Genomic DNA, 16,388 nt, shown 5'->3' with positions numbered 1-16,388 from the left:
ATGAGGGGTGGACTGCAGTTTACAAGAAATAGGAGATGAAAAACTGAAAGGCCTCAATCTGCTAACACGAAACAAATCAAGACTATAGAGATTTGAAGTGTGTAAGAATAGTTCATAACTACATGCAATAACAGATCCACAATAGTTTTTAATCTAAAGCCTGGTTCCAAAGGTAAATCAAAAACAAGTTGGAGGAGCACTCATCCATAGGAAGGAACTGTTGTGTGCCCAAGCCTTGGATCCCTGTATCCTCAGAATCCTCAGTAGTCAAATGTAGAAAGGAGGCTGGCACCACCAGAAGTAGAAAAGTAAAAATTAGCTCTTTATTGATCAGTCATAAAATTTTTACACCCTTCCTAAAATACACAAGGACCCACGCCGGCCACCGGGGAGACCCATTGTGGCCGGCGTGGGTTCTGTATTTGTACCCCTTGCCCAATATGTAGATCGTCTACTCCAACCTATTGTTACCTCTCTTACATCCTACATTAGAGATACTGACATGTTTCTTACCAAATTGAGATCACTTGACATCTCTGGAGATGAGACTCTCCTCGTTACTCTTGATGTCGAGAGCCTCTACACCTCCATCCCTCATGATGGGGGTGTAGAGGCTGTAGAATGGTATTTGATGCAATATGCAGATATGTCTGAACCTCAGAGACAGTTCATTGTGAAGTTGTTGAATATTATTTTGAGACGTAATTATTTTTCTTTTCAGGATTCCTTTTATGTCCAGCGACGAGGTACTGCGATGGGGTCGAATGTGGCCCCGTCCTATGCGGGACTTTTTATGGGTCAGTATGAAGACAGTTTTGTATACACCCACCCACTTTTTCACCGGCACGCTAAGTGCTGGTGGAGATATATTGACGACATTTTTTGTTTGTGGGCGGGGCCACATTCGACCCTCGTTGACTTCGTTGCCTCCCTACATTCTTGTTGTCCAGCGATTAGACTAACTGTACATGCAGACAGCTGTGAGGCAACTTTTCTGGACACACGCATTATTAGGAGACAGGATAAATTAATTACCAATTTATATGTAAAACCCACCGATAGAAATTCATTGCTACACTACCAAAGCTTCCACCCTCCCCCAATAAAAAATGCCATTCCAACCGGCCAGTTAAAACGTGTTGAAAAAATAGTCTCTTGTGATGCTGAGGCAGTAACTCAGAAGAATATATTGAAACAAAAGTTTTTGGACAGGGGTTATCCTGATAGGACCCTGATTCCAAGAAATCATAAAACTCGTCGTGATCTTAAGCAATTTCGTATGCCATTTGTCTCTACATACAACACGTGTAGCGAACTGGTTGGACGGGCAATTCGACACCATTGGCATCTGTTACAAGATGCGTTTCCCACGATACCTGAATTTAGGTACCCTCCATTAATGTCTTTCAGAAGGGCCCCTACTGTTAGAGACAAGGTCTTCCATCATCACCAGCCGAGGACACAGGTCACGCAAAACAGGCATGGTACTTTTCCATGCCTCAGTTGCCATCTTTGTAGCCATATAGCTAAAGGTGGGTCTTTCACGCATCCCACCACAGGGGAAAGATTCACGGTTAGACACAGATATACCTGTGATTCTAGTTACGTAGTGTATTTAATTAAATGCCCCTGTGGATTGGGATACGTGGGTATGACCACCAATGCTTTGAAGGTCAGAATGTCTGGCCATAAGACAGCCATACGTGGCAAGGATATGACCCAGGCTGTGTCTAGCCACTTTGTTTCAGCTAGACATAATTTGTCCCAATTTAAAGTTCAGGTTATTGACAGTGTTCCGAGTAATTGGCGAGGGAGATTAAATAGACAGGATGAGTTGGCCAAAAGAGAGGCCTGGTGGATTAGAAGGTTGCATGTGATGGGAAAGGGAGGACTTAATAGGGAATACGATCTAAGTTTTTGTGTTTAATTTTCCTGTTGAATCTGTAAATAGTGATGTGGGATATTTACTATGATAAGAGGCAGCTATTATGCTGTGCTAGGGGGTGTGGAGTACTGGTTGGGAGCATTATAATATTTTTGAAAACTTTGATATTTTTTGCAGTGATGTGTTTTTTCTTCTTTTCCTTTTTCTTTAGTCCCTGTGAGCTGATGGAGGGAAGAACTTTGTGGCCTGGTGAGAATTGTTCTCTCTAGTTATGCGATTTCCACGTGTATAATGTTGGGCACTAGTTCTAGGCGTGACTTGATTTGAGTCCCGCCATGATGCTATGCATTATATCCTCTTTTTGTGCATCCATTTTTTATGCGCCCTGAAGGCATTTTTGCGACGTTTTTTTCGCATTAATGTGGCATTTGGTATGAACAGTATGCGACTATGTTGCGTTCAGTACCACGCGTTATGCGTCTTTTTGTACGCGTCCATTATAGAGTTATGCGGCCAGGGGGCGTTTTTACGTCGGTTTGTACGCATTATTATTGCGTTGGCATTAGTAGCGGCATGCGGTTATCTAGCGTCCAGTATTACGCATTATGCGTCTTTTTGTACGCATTGTTTTGAGAATGCGTTTGGATGGCGAGTTACGGCGGCTATTATGCATTGATATCGCGTCTATAGGACGCGTATTATGCGGACATTTGTACGCGTTTACCATGCCATATTAAGATGGATGGGCCATTGGAGCCTGTCCCTATTGGTGCATGTGAACTTTGTTTACAGTGCACTTCCTGCTTTTACATGTGGAACTTTCTCTGCCATGCTGCGATGGGCTGTCCTTGGTCAGCTGACTGGGAGGTATGTTTTGATGATATCACACACTGCCTGTTCCCCATCCGGTCCATCCACATGCCCTTGCACTCTGATTGGTGTTTCTGATTTTGAAATGATTGGCTAATTGATGCATAGACCAGTATATAAGGGTGTGGTCATTGTTGCTAACATTGTATGGGCTGTTCGGCTTGAGAAAGAGCTATAGCAGCTCGAAACAGCGGGCTGTCGCCGCCAAAGCCTTATTTTTGACCATGCTGTCATTTTATGACTGATCAATAAAGAGCTAATTTTTACTTTTCTACTTCTGGTGGTGCCAGCCTCCTTTCTACATTTGGTTCCAAAGGTAATATTTATTTACACTGATCAATAAGATTGTTTTTTAGAAATTGCTTTCACTTTTGGGCTTTATTTGGCTTTAGGACTGTTCTACATGACAGAAAGTGACAGTGACAACCTGGCACAGTAGCTATGTGTTCTAATGTGTAACATTTTTTTAATGCTAAAATCTAATCAGAGCATACCTTTTATCAGACACTTAGCCAAATTTGTGACCTTTGGATTCATGCACTAAATGATATCTGTCAACAATACGATCCCATTAACATACCAGCATTATCCTATGTAAATATACATTAAAACCATTTAAGTCCCAAGTTTTGCATTTCAGTGTTGAATCAATTTAGTTATAAATAACTTTGTTTTATGAACTTTAGGGGTGTATACTTTTACCACTAATAGACTAGACTGTTTTCACATTCTCTAATGTGGGGAAATAAGCAAAACATGAGTTCCAAGAGGGTAAACTAGGAGTTTCGTAGTTCCTAGGTTCTCAATGAGTGGTATGCGTACTCCAGGGGGTATTGGATATACTGTATTTAATTTAAGAGTTTTAGAAACTCATCAATCAAACCAATCCTACAGTCATGGCTGAAATTGTTGGCACCTCAAATTTTTCTAGAAAATCAAGTATTTTTCACAGAAAAAGTAGTGTAGTAACATGTTTTGCTAGACAAATGTGTATTCCCTTTGTGTGTATTGGGAAAAAACTAAATTGGACAGTGTCACACAAAACTCCAAAAATGGCTGGACAAAATTACTGGCACCCTTAATATTTGGTTGCACAACCTTTGGAAAAAAAAAAAAAAAAAAACTGAAATCAGTCGCTTCCTAGATCCATCAATAAGGTTCTGACACCCCTCACCCAGAATTTTGGACCACTCTTCCTTTGCAAGCTGCTCCAGGTCTCACTTATTGGAAGGGCACCTTTTCCCAAGAGCAATTTTAAGATCTCTTCACAGGTGTTCAATGGAATTGAGATCTGGACTCACTGCGGGCCACTTCAGAACTCTCCAGCCCTTAGTTGCCACCCATTTCTGCATGCTTTTCAATATATGTTTGGGGTCATTTTCCTGCTGGAAGACCCAAAATCTTGGAAGCAAACCCAGCTTTCTTTCACTGGGCTCTACATTCTGACTCAAAATCCTTTGGTAAGCCTCAGATTTCATGATGCTTTGCACACATTCAAGGTTCCCAGTGCCAGAGTCAGCAAAGCAACCCCAAAACCTCATTGAACCTCCACCAAATGTCACTGTAGGTAGTGTTCTTTTCTGTGTCGGTAAACAGTAGAAAGATGTGCTTTACCAGAAGGCTCTATTTTGGTCTCATTTGTCCACAAGACATTTTCCCAGAAGGATCTTGGCTTACTCAACTACATTTTGGCAAACCGTAGTCTTGCTTTTTTAAGTCTCTGTGTCAGCAGTGGGGTCCTCCTGGGTCTCCTGCCATAGCATTTCATTTCCTTTAAATGTTGATGGATAGTTTGGGCTGACACTGATGCCCCCTGAGTCTGCAGGGCAGCATGAATTTCTTTGGAACCGGGCCGCTTGTCCACCATCCGGACTATCATGCATTGCAACCTTTCATCATTTTTTTCTCTTCCGTCCACGCCCAGGGAGATTAGCTACAGTGCCATGGGTTGCAAACTTCTTGTTAATGTTGCACACTGTGGACAAAGGCAAATCTAGATCTTTGGAGTTGGACTTGAGATTGTTGATATTTTTCCACAATTGTGGTTCTTAAGTCCTCAGACAGTTCTCTTATCCTCCTATTGTCCATGCTTAGTGTGGCACACACAGACACACAAAGCAAAGATAAAGTGAACTTTTCTCCTTTTAGATGTAATTTTTAAATTGCCCACGACTGTTACTTGCCCCAGGTAAGTTTAAAGGAGCATTACATGCTTGAAACAATTTTATTTATGCACAATTTTGAAAGGGTGCAAATAATTTTGACCAGCCCATTTTTGGAGTTTTGTGTGACATTGGGATTGATTCATTAAGCTGGGCTGCTAATGTGAAGGAGTGCTCGCTATGCACGCCTTACATAGCAGCGCTCGCTGATATGCAAGTAAGGAGCACACCTTCTTTAGTTACACGCATTGCTTACATAGCAACACGCATAACTAAATGCGGGCGGTCCTGTGGAGTATCGCAACCACTGGATTTTTTCACCTTCAAAGGCTCTTCCCATTCATTCGGTAATAACTTTATCACTAAATATTACACTAAAATGATAGAGAATATATACATATATACTTTTTTTTTTTTTTTTTTGCAGGACAAACTAGGCTTTCTTTGAGCAGTACTTTATGCTAAGAATTGTATTATTTTATATGCATTTAACAGGGAAGAAGAAAAAAAAGAAGAAGAAAAAAAATGAAAACATTCACTATTTCTCAGCTTTCAGCCATTGTAGTTTAAATATAAAATGTGCTATTGTAGATAAAACAGACATTTTATTTGCCCATTTGTCCCGGTTATTACAATGTTTAAATTGTGTCCATAGTACAATGTATGCCGATAATATTTTATTTTGGGTTGGGGTGAAGGAATTAAAAAATAGAATGAACATGTATTTAATTTTTCCTTGACAAGTGTATAATGGTGTATTTGGACGTAGTTTTACTTTTTGGCCACAAGATGGTGCTATACTAATTTTGTTCTCTAAATAGAAAACAGAACCAAGTGTTTACATGTGTTTATAAACAGGGAGGTAGAAAAGCGTGGCAGAAGTTGCTAAGTGGTTAAAGCTCTAGAGTTCTAAACTCTTGCACAGCAGACAAGGAAACCCACATAATTCACTATATGTGGGTGTAGAGAGATTAGCCTATCTAAAGCCTCATAAACACGCTTGATTAAAGTCCGCTTAGGCAGCCGATAATGATCGTGTTTAGAATAAAATACAGGCGCTGCTCCAAGTAAAATCCTCTGTATGTCTTTCACCAGCTGCTCAGGATGACCAAATATATACTTGGAGCCGATAATGATCGCCTTTTCCGATAATCAGGTGGGTGTACACAAGCACTAATACCCACCCAATGACCCAAACATGATCCACCCAGCGTATCAATTCACCCTGAGCGATGGATGATCCTTATGTGCACGCTGCTTCGATGTGCGATATCACACACGCCGCTCGGTCATCCCTCCTCACCCCCCCCCCGCATAGCAACACAGCGCATTGTCAGCTATAAAGCTGACTCACGCCTGTGCAGCCCGCTCAGCGATGTCGCTAAAGGCAACCAGGTCCCGATACTCAATGGTGGACTTTACTCAAAAGGTGTGCAGCTTTATTCCCCCTTATCTGCAAATGTAAATTAGTAAATTAGGGCAGTCAGCTGTGCATGAAAGCCAGTTCACACTTAGCGGTTTGCCCATGATCGCATTCGGCTCTGCGATTGCGATTTGTGGGCAAAATCTCACAATTCGCCAAGATTTGTGCTTGCGATTCCCGTTTTATTGATCACAGAGCGATCACCCCCAAAACGCTGCATGCAGCGCATTTGCGGCTGATCAAAATCGCAACCGCTGCAGTGTGAATGTAGCCATAGGGATACAGTGTAGCAGCGCTTTGCTGATCGCTTGCGGCCAGCAAAGCGATGAAAAATTGCACCAATGTGAACCAGCCCTGAACGGCTTCGTGTCATTTTTCTGGGCGAATATGTAAACACTGGAGGTTAACCCTTTCAGTGCTCCCATGAAACCAGGAAGTAAACACTACAGGGTTTTTTCTTTAAGATTTCTGTAAGTTGTAATGAAGAAATGTTTTTCTTTGAAGCATATTGTGCTGTTGCTTATCTTTTAGAGCAGAGAGGAAGTATTAGGTCTGCTTTAAGCCTTATTCGCACTGCAACACCACAAACGTTTATCTATTTGTATGCAGTAAAATGCAGGTATCCTCTGCCGCATAAAAATAAAAACAAAACAAAACAAAAAAATCAAAAAGGAAAATGCAGACAGCGTCTAGGAAAAGAAAACAAGGAGCTGACAGTTTTCCACATGCAGTGCATGAGTGAGGCTTAGCTCGGGATAACCTTTTCTGGATTGAAAGTGAAAAGTGTACAACAGATTGGTAACAGTATGCGAAGTGTTCTACTACCACCTAGTGGCTGAAATAACATCAAGCAGCCTTTAGCCTTGTGCTGCAGCTACACTGTAGGCTGTACATTTTTATTACGATTTACAACTTGTGTAAAAAGCTTTTCAACAAATAAGACTCAAAGCACATGGACTGTCTCAGTTCTGTAGCAAGAGGCAGGGTGGATAATGCCAGAGGGTAGAAAGACACGTTAAATGCCAGACTAAACTTTTCAATCAGGTTTTGAACTCTCTTTATTGGGTGCTGCAAAGAGTCCCCAAAAAGAACAGAAGCATAAAAGGTGGCTTATGGATGACCAAATTATTTGATCCTGTTAATAAGTGGCTGTGGGTTGTGTGGTGTAGTTTTTCAGATAGCCAGGGCATATATTGCATAAGGATATGAATTTCAGCAGATCAATCTTGAAGAGTATTCTCAATTTTATGGGTAACTAGTGAAGTGAGCAAAGAATCTGTGTTATATGGCAATGGCAGGGTAGCTTTATTAACCACTTCACCACTGAGGGGGTTTACCCCCTGACCACCAGAGCAATTTTCACCTTTCAGCGCTCCTTCCATTCATTCGTCTATAACTATCATTACTTATCACAATTAAACGATCTATATCTTGTTTTTTCCACCACTAATTAGGCTTTCTTTAGGTGGGACATTATGCCAAGAATTATTTTATTCTAAATGTGTTTTAATGGGAAAATAGGAAAAATCTGGGAAAAAAAATAATTTTTCAGTTTTCGGCCATTATAGTTTTTAATTAATGCATGCTACTGTAATTAAAACCCATGAAATGTATTTGCCCTTTTGTCCCGGTTATAAAACCGTTTAAATTATGTCCCTATCACAATGTTTGACGCCAATATTTTATTTGGAAATAAAGGTGCATTTTTTTCAGTTTTGCGTCCATCCCTAATTACAAGCCCATAGTTTATAAAGTAAAAGTGTTGTACCCTCCTGACATAAATATTTAAAAAGTTCAGTCCCTAAGGTAACTATTTATGTATTTTTTTTTATTGTACATTTTTTTATTTTTTTTTAATTACAAAAAAAAAACAAAAAAAATTGGGAGTGTGGGAGGGAATGAGTTAATTTTTTGTGTAAAAGTAATTTATTTGTATATGAAAAATGTGTAGGGCGTAGTTTTACTATTTGGCCACAAGATGGCCACAGTAACTTTGTTTTAATGCGACCTCCAAGCGTCCTTCTGGAAACTTGGAGGAAGTACTTGGAGGCTGGGTAAGTGTGTATCTTTTCACAATGATCGCGCTGCTCATCGGAGAGCAGCGGATCATTGCGGGGCTTAGATCAACGAACGGGAATGGATTTTCCCGTTCATTGATCTCCGGGCGAGCGGGCGGCGGCTTGTTTACGAGCGGGAGCGCGGCGGGAAAGCGGAAAGTACGGATTTCTCCGTTCCTGGGGGTTAAAGGATGGAAAAAGGACGGAGAAATTCGTACGGGCGGGGGGAAAGTGGTTAAAGGACAACTGTAGTGAGCAGAATATACACTCACCTAAAGGATTATTAGGAACACCTGTTCCATTTCTCATTAATGCAGTTATCTAATCAACCAATCACATGGCAGTTGCTTCAATGCATTTAGGGGTGTGGTCCTGTTCAAGACAATCTCCTGAACTCCAAACTGAATGTCAGAATGGGAAAGAAAGGCGATTTAAGCAATTTTGAGCATGGCATGGTTGTTTGTGCCAGACGGGTCGGTCTGAGCATTTCATAATCTGACACACACAAGCAATAGAACACAGCAGTACATGCATCCAGCTACATTTGAAATTGGTCAGCAGGTGCTCGTCAGCCAATCAGGATGCACTGTCATACACCCTTTACCTGCCATACCACATCTAGCAGCCATTAGCATTCAGGTGGGAGGCTTCAGTTGGACGCCATCGCAAGATTGCGTCGCTAGCAGGACCGCCCCGTGCAGGCATTCCTCCCACAGGGGTCCCTCCCTAACCGCTTACCTGTCCGCCATGTCCTAGAGCTGAAAGAAAACGTTTAAAAACACACGATTGGTTCACATGATGGCCAGGGGCCCCAGGCCTCTCTCACTGGCCGGGGCCCCAAGGCCAACACGCGATACCTGGAGGGGAGTGCAGGTGGGCCTGGACCTCTCACACCCAGGCTCTGGACCTCTCACATCCAGAAAACCCACCAACACTGCCTCCATACTGAATGCTAAATCCAACACACACAAGCAACAGAACACAGCAGTACATGCATCCAGCTACATTTGAAATTGGTCAGCAGGTGCTCGTCAGCCAATCAGGATGCACTGTCATACACCCTTTACCTGCCATACCACATCTAGCAGCCATTAGCATTCAGGTGGGAGGCTTCAGTTGGACGCCATCGCAAGATTGCGTCGCTAGCAGGACCGCCCCGTGCAGGCATTCCTCCCACAGGGGTCCCTCCCTAACCGCTCACCTGTCCGCCATGTCCTAGAGCTGAGCCATCATGTGAACCAATCGTGTGTTTTTAATCATTTCATAATCTGCTCAGTTACTGGGATTTTCACGCACAACCATTTCTAGGGTTTACAAAGAATGATGTGAAAAGGGAAAAACTTCCAGTATGCGGCAGTCCTTTGGGTGAAAATGCCTTGTTGATGCTAGAGGTCAGAGGAGAATGGGCCGACTGATTCAAGCTGATAGAAGAGCAATGTTGACTGAAATAACCACCTGTTACAACAGAGGTATGCAGCAAAACATTTGTGAAGTGCACAACCTTGAGGCGGATGGGCTACAACAGCAGCAGAAGACCCCACCGAGTACCACTCATCTCCACTACAAATAGGAAAAAGAGGCTACAATTTGCACAAGTTTACCAAAATTGGACAGTTGAAGACTGGAAAAAAATGTTGCCTGGTCTGACGAGTCTCGATAGAGTCAGAATTTGGCGTAAACAGAATGAGAACGTGGATAAATCAATGCCTTGTTACCACTGTGCAGGCTGGTGGTGTAATGGTGTGGGGGATGTTTTCTTGGAACACTTTAGGCACCTTAGTGCCAATTGGGCATCGTTTAAATGCCACAGGCTACCTGAGCATTGTTTCTGACCATGTTCATCCCTTCATGACCACCATGTACCCATCCTCTGATGGCTACTTCCAGTAGGATAATGCTCCATGTCACAAAGCTCGTATCATTTCAAATTGGATTCTTGAACATGACAATGAGTGCACTGTACTAAAATAGCCCCCACAGTCACCAGATCTCAATGGAACGGGAGCTTCGTGCCCTGGATGTGCATCTCACAAATCTCCATCAACTACAAGATGCTAACCTATAAATATGGGCCAACATTTCTAAAGAATGCTTTCAGCACCTTGTTGATTCAATGCCACGTTGAATTAAGGCAGTTCTGAAGGCGAAAGGGGGTCAAACACCGTATTAGTATGGTGTTCCTAATAATCCTGTAGGTGAGTGTAGAAGCTGCCATATTTATTTCCCTTCTAAACAATACCAGTTTCCTGGCAGCACTGACGTTCAGTTTGGTTGAAGTAGTGTTTGAATACCACCAGAAACAAGCATGCAACTAATTTTGTTAGATCTGACAATATTGTCAGACACCCCTGATCTGCTGCATGCTTATTCAGGGTCTATGGGTAAAAGGATTAAGGCCAATTTCACACCAGGACGTTGCGTTAGAGGGGGCGTTAAGGTCGCATAACGTCCCCCTAACTCAACGCCTGGTGGTGCTGGATCTGGACGTCAGAGTGAGCCGCGTTGTGCAGCTCACTCTGGCGTCAGTGATGCCGTGATGCGCACTCTTGTGCGCATGCGGCATCACGTGGTCCCGCCGGCCAATCGCCGCACAGAGCGGCTGCTCCAGGAAGTAAACACTGCACGTCATAACGTGCAGTGCATATTAATTAGCCATGTGCCTGGCCGCTCTCCGCTCCTCCCCAACATTACTGAGCATGTGCAAGCAGTCTAACGCGGCTCAGCCGCGTCCAAAGTACTGCATGCAGTACGTTGCCTTGTGACGCAGCGTTACAATGTAACGCAACGTCCGCACTGTGAACAGCCCCATTGATTTTTCATTACTGTGCGGTGGGCTGCGTTACAGGCTGCTCTAACGTGTGCCTGTAACGTCCCACTGTGAAACCAGCCTAAAGGCAGAGGATCAGCAGGATAGCCAGGCAACTGGTATTGTTGAAAAGGAAATAAATATGACAGCCTCCATATTAGGGCTGCACGATTTCTCGGTTTTAAACCGAAACAGCGGTTACTGTAAAGACGATCTGGGGATCGTCAGTATCCGGCGGTTTTCGATTTCTAGTGCCCGCGCTTGGCCGCATGACCATGGTCCGCCTACCGCTGCGCCGAGCCACAGAAGCAGTGCATATTTCAGACGTTAATGAGCCGGGCAGCGGGCGGGAGGGGAGGCGAGTCCAGTGCAGAGCAGCACACAGCTTCTCCAATCGCTGGATAGCAATGGAATGACGGAGGCGGTAGGCGGAGCTGTACGCTCTGTACAGCTCCGCCTACCGCTGCCGTCATACCATTGCTGTCCAGCGATTGGAGAAGCTGTGTGCTGCTCTGGACTGGACTCGCCTCCCCCCTGCCCGCTGCCCGGCTAGCTCCCCGCTGTCAACCTAGCATATCCTTACACAGCCGGGAAGAGAGATGTGGCGCCAGGCTTGCAAAGCATGAGGGGTTGGAGAGCCTCATTCACAGTCACCCCAGCTATTAAAAGTGAAGCCACGCACAGCCATTTCAAACCAGGAGATAATTACAAGTAAAAAATAGAACGGTTACTAAAAAGCATGAAAGTCTTTGGCCATTGAAAACAGCGGAGGAAGAAGATGATGTCCACAATAACCAGACAGCTGCTATTTAGATAGACATTTTTTTCCCCTCTCTTTTTTCTATGGGCACCGTTTTGCTATAAACGTCTGAAAGTCTCCCCGCCCGCCTCACTAGCAAATATGCACTAATTCTGCCAGTGGATCCGCCCCCCCCTGCCTGGCACTGACCCCGCCCCCCGCTAAAGCTTGTTTGGAAAAAAAAATTGTGAATAAATCGAAATCACAATTCTGAGAGGAAAAAAATCGCAATTTCGATTTTTACTCAAAATCGTGCAGCCCTACTCCATATACCTCTCATTACAGTTGTCCTTTAAAAAGCCTCGCAGCAGTATTGTGCAACAACTGCAGGCGGTGCAGATCCTCATTGGAAGACAGGACAGGATGTACAGGATACACCGACACATCTGGCAATGATGTGATCAAAGCATGAATTAAAGACCACCTCCAGCCAAAAAAAGTTCTGAATGGCAATACATATCCGTAGTCTATGCGCTGTGTACAGTTAGATGAACATATAAAGTTTACATCTGGTACATTATAGTGGATAGAACACACATTTATATCTGTAAGAAGCACTTCCTTAATTCTTCTGAAGCCTTGCTAAAGCATTGTGCCCTCCTCTTCAGCCTGGTTAACGCCCCTGCTCTCTGCCTGCCTGGATCAAATTACTTCTCTTTTCACAGTGTGTAGGAGAGAGAAGAGACAGAAAAACTGCAGCAGCCTGGCTTATGTCTGTTTGCCATTATTCTCATTTCAGATGTCTGTCTGTCTGCATTAGATCACATGGACATGAGGGGTGGAGTTATGACATCAATCCCCCCAGCATGCTTTCCACCTATGGTTTGGAAAGAAGAGAAAAAAAAAAAAGGCCAGGGCCCAATTTCACACTGGGGGCAGGGACTTCAAGACCATATGCGGAATATGGACCCTAGGGGTGAGAAAATCACATCTATCATTGTACTGTATATATCTTAGCAACTTATGTTTAAAGCAAACTGTAATTTATAATTTAGGTACTCTAAGTTTAGCAGATCTTCTGGAGGGGTGGTTGCTGGTTTTGTTTATCTTTGAAAAAGTAAAATAGGGAGATTTAACAGCAGAGATTTACGGTAATGTTTAACGTTTAATTCCCTATCAATTAACCTCCCTAGCGTTCTGGACGAGCTAGGCTCGTCCAGAGACGCCGGAGGTCACCGCTCAGGCCCCACTGGGCCGATCTGAATAATTTTTTTTTTAAAACACGCAGCAAGCACTTTGCTTGCTGCTTGCCTTACCCGATCGCCGCCGCCCGCCGTCAATCTGCCGCGATGCAGGGCCCCCCCAGGCGAGACCCTGTGCGCTGCCTGGCCAATCAGTGCCAGGCAGCGCTGAGGGGTGGATCGGGTCTCCCTGTGAGGTCACGACGTGGGTTGCCATGGCGACGGGGGAAGCCCTCCAGGAAATACCGTTCAGAACGGGATTTCCGGACGGGCCATTGCGCCAGCGGCGATCGGAGGGGTGGGAGGGATGCCGCAGGGAGGGGGGGGAAATCATGTAGCTAGCGCTAGGCTAGCTACATGAAAAAGAAAAAAAATATATATGCAAAAAACGTCCCCGCGGCTTGCGGCCACGGGAATCAGAACGCCAGGCAGGTTAATATACCCAACCTGTGCAGTTATTAGATCTGAGCTCCTTATCCTCAATGGTGCCAACAGAGTGGGGCTGTTTTACAGCCAGGCATTGATGACAGGAATTTCAATAATTAGTTTCAGATAGTGGTCATTCGCCCAATCCTGTATCTTGGAAAAACAAGCGCTTGTTGTAATAGGGTCTGTCAAACAAAGTTTGAAGGATCAATCTAACTGGGTGCCATCAGCACAGACGTGATTAATCAGGCCAAGTTTAGGATGTATTTTCCAAGTGGCAGCATGTATATCCACTTCACCACTGAGGGGTTTGTCCCTTTAGGACCAGAGCAATTTTCACATTTCAGTGCTTCTTCCTTTCATTCGCAAATAACTTAATCACTACTTATCACAACAATATAATCTATATCTTTTTTTTGTCACCAATTAGGATTTCTTTGGGTGGCACATTATGCTAAGAATTACTTTATTCTAAATGTATTTAATGGGAATAATAAAAATAATGGAAACAAAATTATTTCTCAGTTTTGCCCATTTGTCCCGGTTATTGCAAAGTTTAAAATATTTCCCTGGTACAAATGTATGGCGCCATACAGTTTTGTGTCCATCACTAATAACCCAATAATTTAAAAGTTAAACAGTAATATACCCTATTGACATACATATTAAAAGAGTTCAGTCCCTAAGGTAGCTATTTATGTTTTTTTTTTAAATTATCTTTTTTTATGCAAACATTTTTTGGGGGGGGAACTATGGGAGAGCGAGAGAGTGAAGGAGTTAATTTTAAATGTAAGTATTTTTATTAAATACTTTTTTATTAAAATAAATGTATTCAGGTGTAATTTTACTATTAGGCCTCAAGATGTCCATGCGTATTTACTATTCGTGTACAATTAGTACGCTAAACAGGAAGTAATGTGTGGACCTGTTACTCCGGAAGATACAATGACGCAGGCATCTCATTGATGCTGGGACTTAGATTAATGAAAGGGAACTGTGCTGCCATTCATTCATCTCCCCGCTAACGGGCGGCGACAAGTGCCCGCACAGCAGCGAGCGGCGGCCGCCCGCAGCTAAAGATGACAATTTACAGCCCTGGGACTTCAAGTGAAGTTTCCAAGGACGCAATTATACTGCACTTAATGAAGTCCTGGGGCACACCATATTTTAATGGCACAGGATTAGACAAGAAAGATCTCAAGGAAAGCCTTTGTTCTGCCAGCCAAGAAGGATCTGAGCCACTAGAGAACTAAACCACCAATACTACAGTAATCATGTAACATGCTAAGCAAAGGTAACCAAACCATGGAGACACTGGCTGCCGAAAGTTCCCTCCAGCATTTCAATCAGCTGTTCCAGCTGCTGAAAGCCCTATTCTGCCATGTGATCAGCTATCACAGTAGCTGGAAGTTTGAATCTCCTCCTCGACCAACATTTCCACATTGTGCCCATTGGAAGGAAGCCGGAGTAGGTAGCTTCGTCCCCAAGCTAGTCGACATTGGAGGAGAGCAGGTCGGCAGTAAGGCGAGTAGTGGAAGAGATCCTGTGAGTAGCTGCTCTCCTCTGCAACCTCCAGCACTTATCTACTGCCAACTAGCATCAGGGACATGGTAAATAAAAATCACCCACAAACACTATCTCCTAATAGCCTGCACGGCACCCACTACCCCTTCCTTATTTGCCTGCAACCAGCATTCAATATCCCCCTATAGCATGCACGCAGCACCCACTACCCCCTATAGCCTGCACTCAGCACCCACTACCCCCTATAGCCTGCACACAGCACCCACTACCCCCTATAGCCTGCACACAGCACCCACTACCCCCTATAGCCTGCACACAGCACCCACTACCCCCTATAGCCTGCACACATCACCCACTACCCCCTATAGCCTGCACACAGCACCCACTACCCCCTATAGCCTGCACACAGCACCCACTACCCCCTATAGCCTGCACACAGCACCCATTACCCCCTATAGCCTGCACACAGCACCCATTACCCCCTATAGCCTGCACCCAGCACCCATTACCCCCTATAGCCTGCATCCAGCACCCACTACCCCCTATAGCCTGCACACAGCACCCACTACCCCCTATAGCCTGCACACAGCACCCACTACCCCCTATAGCCTGCACACAGCACCCACTACCCCCTATAGCCTGCACACAGCACCCACTACCCCCTATAGCCTGCACACAGCACCCACTACCCCCTATAGCCTGCACACAGCACCCACTACCCCCTATAGCCTGCACACAGCACCCACTACCACCTATAGCCTGCACACATCACCCACTACCCCTTAATTGCCTGCACCCAGCACCCACTACCCCCTATAGCCTGCACACAGCACCCACTACCCCCTATAGCCTGCACACAGCACCCACTACCCCCTATAGCCTGCACACAGCACCCACTACCCCCTATAGCCTGCACACAGCACCCACTACCCCCTATAGCCTGCACACAGCACCCACTACCCCCTATAGCCTGCACACAGCACCCACTACCCCCTATAGCCTGCACACAGCACCCACTACCCCCTATAGCCTGCACACAGCACCCACTACCCCCTATAGCCTGCACACATCCCCCACTACCCCCTATAGCCTGCACACATCCCCCACTACCCCCTATAGCCTGCACACATCACCCACTACCCCCTATAGCCTGCACACATCACCCACTACCCCCTATAGCCTGCACACATCACCCACTACCCCCTATAGCCTGCACACATCACCCACTACCCCCTATAGCCTGCACACATCACCC

The 16,388-nt window shown here is 44.6% G+C and overlaps 2 protein-coding genes across 2 annotated transcripts in view; one reads left to right on the top strand and one right to left on the bottom strand.

Annotated features, from left to right (window-relative positions):
• Positions 1 to 16,388, bottom strand: part of DDX54 (DEAD-box helicase 54) — a 68,904-nt gene that overhangs the window by 34,137 nt on the left and 18,379 nt on the right. The window lies entirely within an intron of this gene.
• The window catches only part of RITA1 (RBPJ interacting and tubulin associated 1), a 34,066-nt gene continuing 30,535 nt past the window's right edge, over positions 12,858 to 16,388 (top strand). Inside the window, exon 1 of the mRNA XM_068239901.1 lies at positions 12,858 to 12,918. Coding sequence (XP_068096002.1) covers positions 12,897 to 12,918 — 22 coding nt within the window. The 5' untranslated portion in view covers positions 12,858 to 12,896. The remainder of the gene's footprint in view (positions 12,919 to 16,388) is intronic.

This window comes from Hyperolius riggenbachi, chromosome 1, assembly GCF_040937935.1.
Source record: "Hyperolius riggenbachi isolate aHypRig1 chromosome 1, aHypRig1.pri, whole genome shotgun sequence".
NCBI classification, from domain to species: Eukaryota; Metazoa; Chordata; class Amphibia; order Anura; family Hyperoliidae; genus Hyperolius; species Hyperolius riggenbachi.
This window is presented reverse-complemented; position numbering and strand designations above follow the sequence as displayed.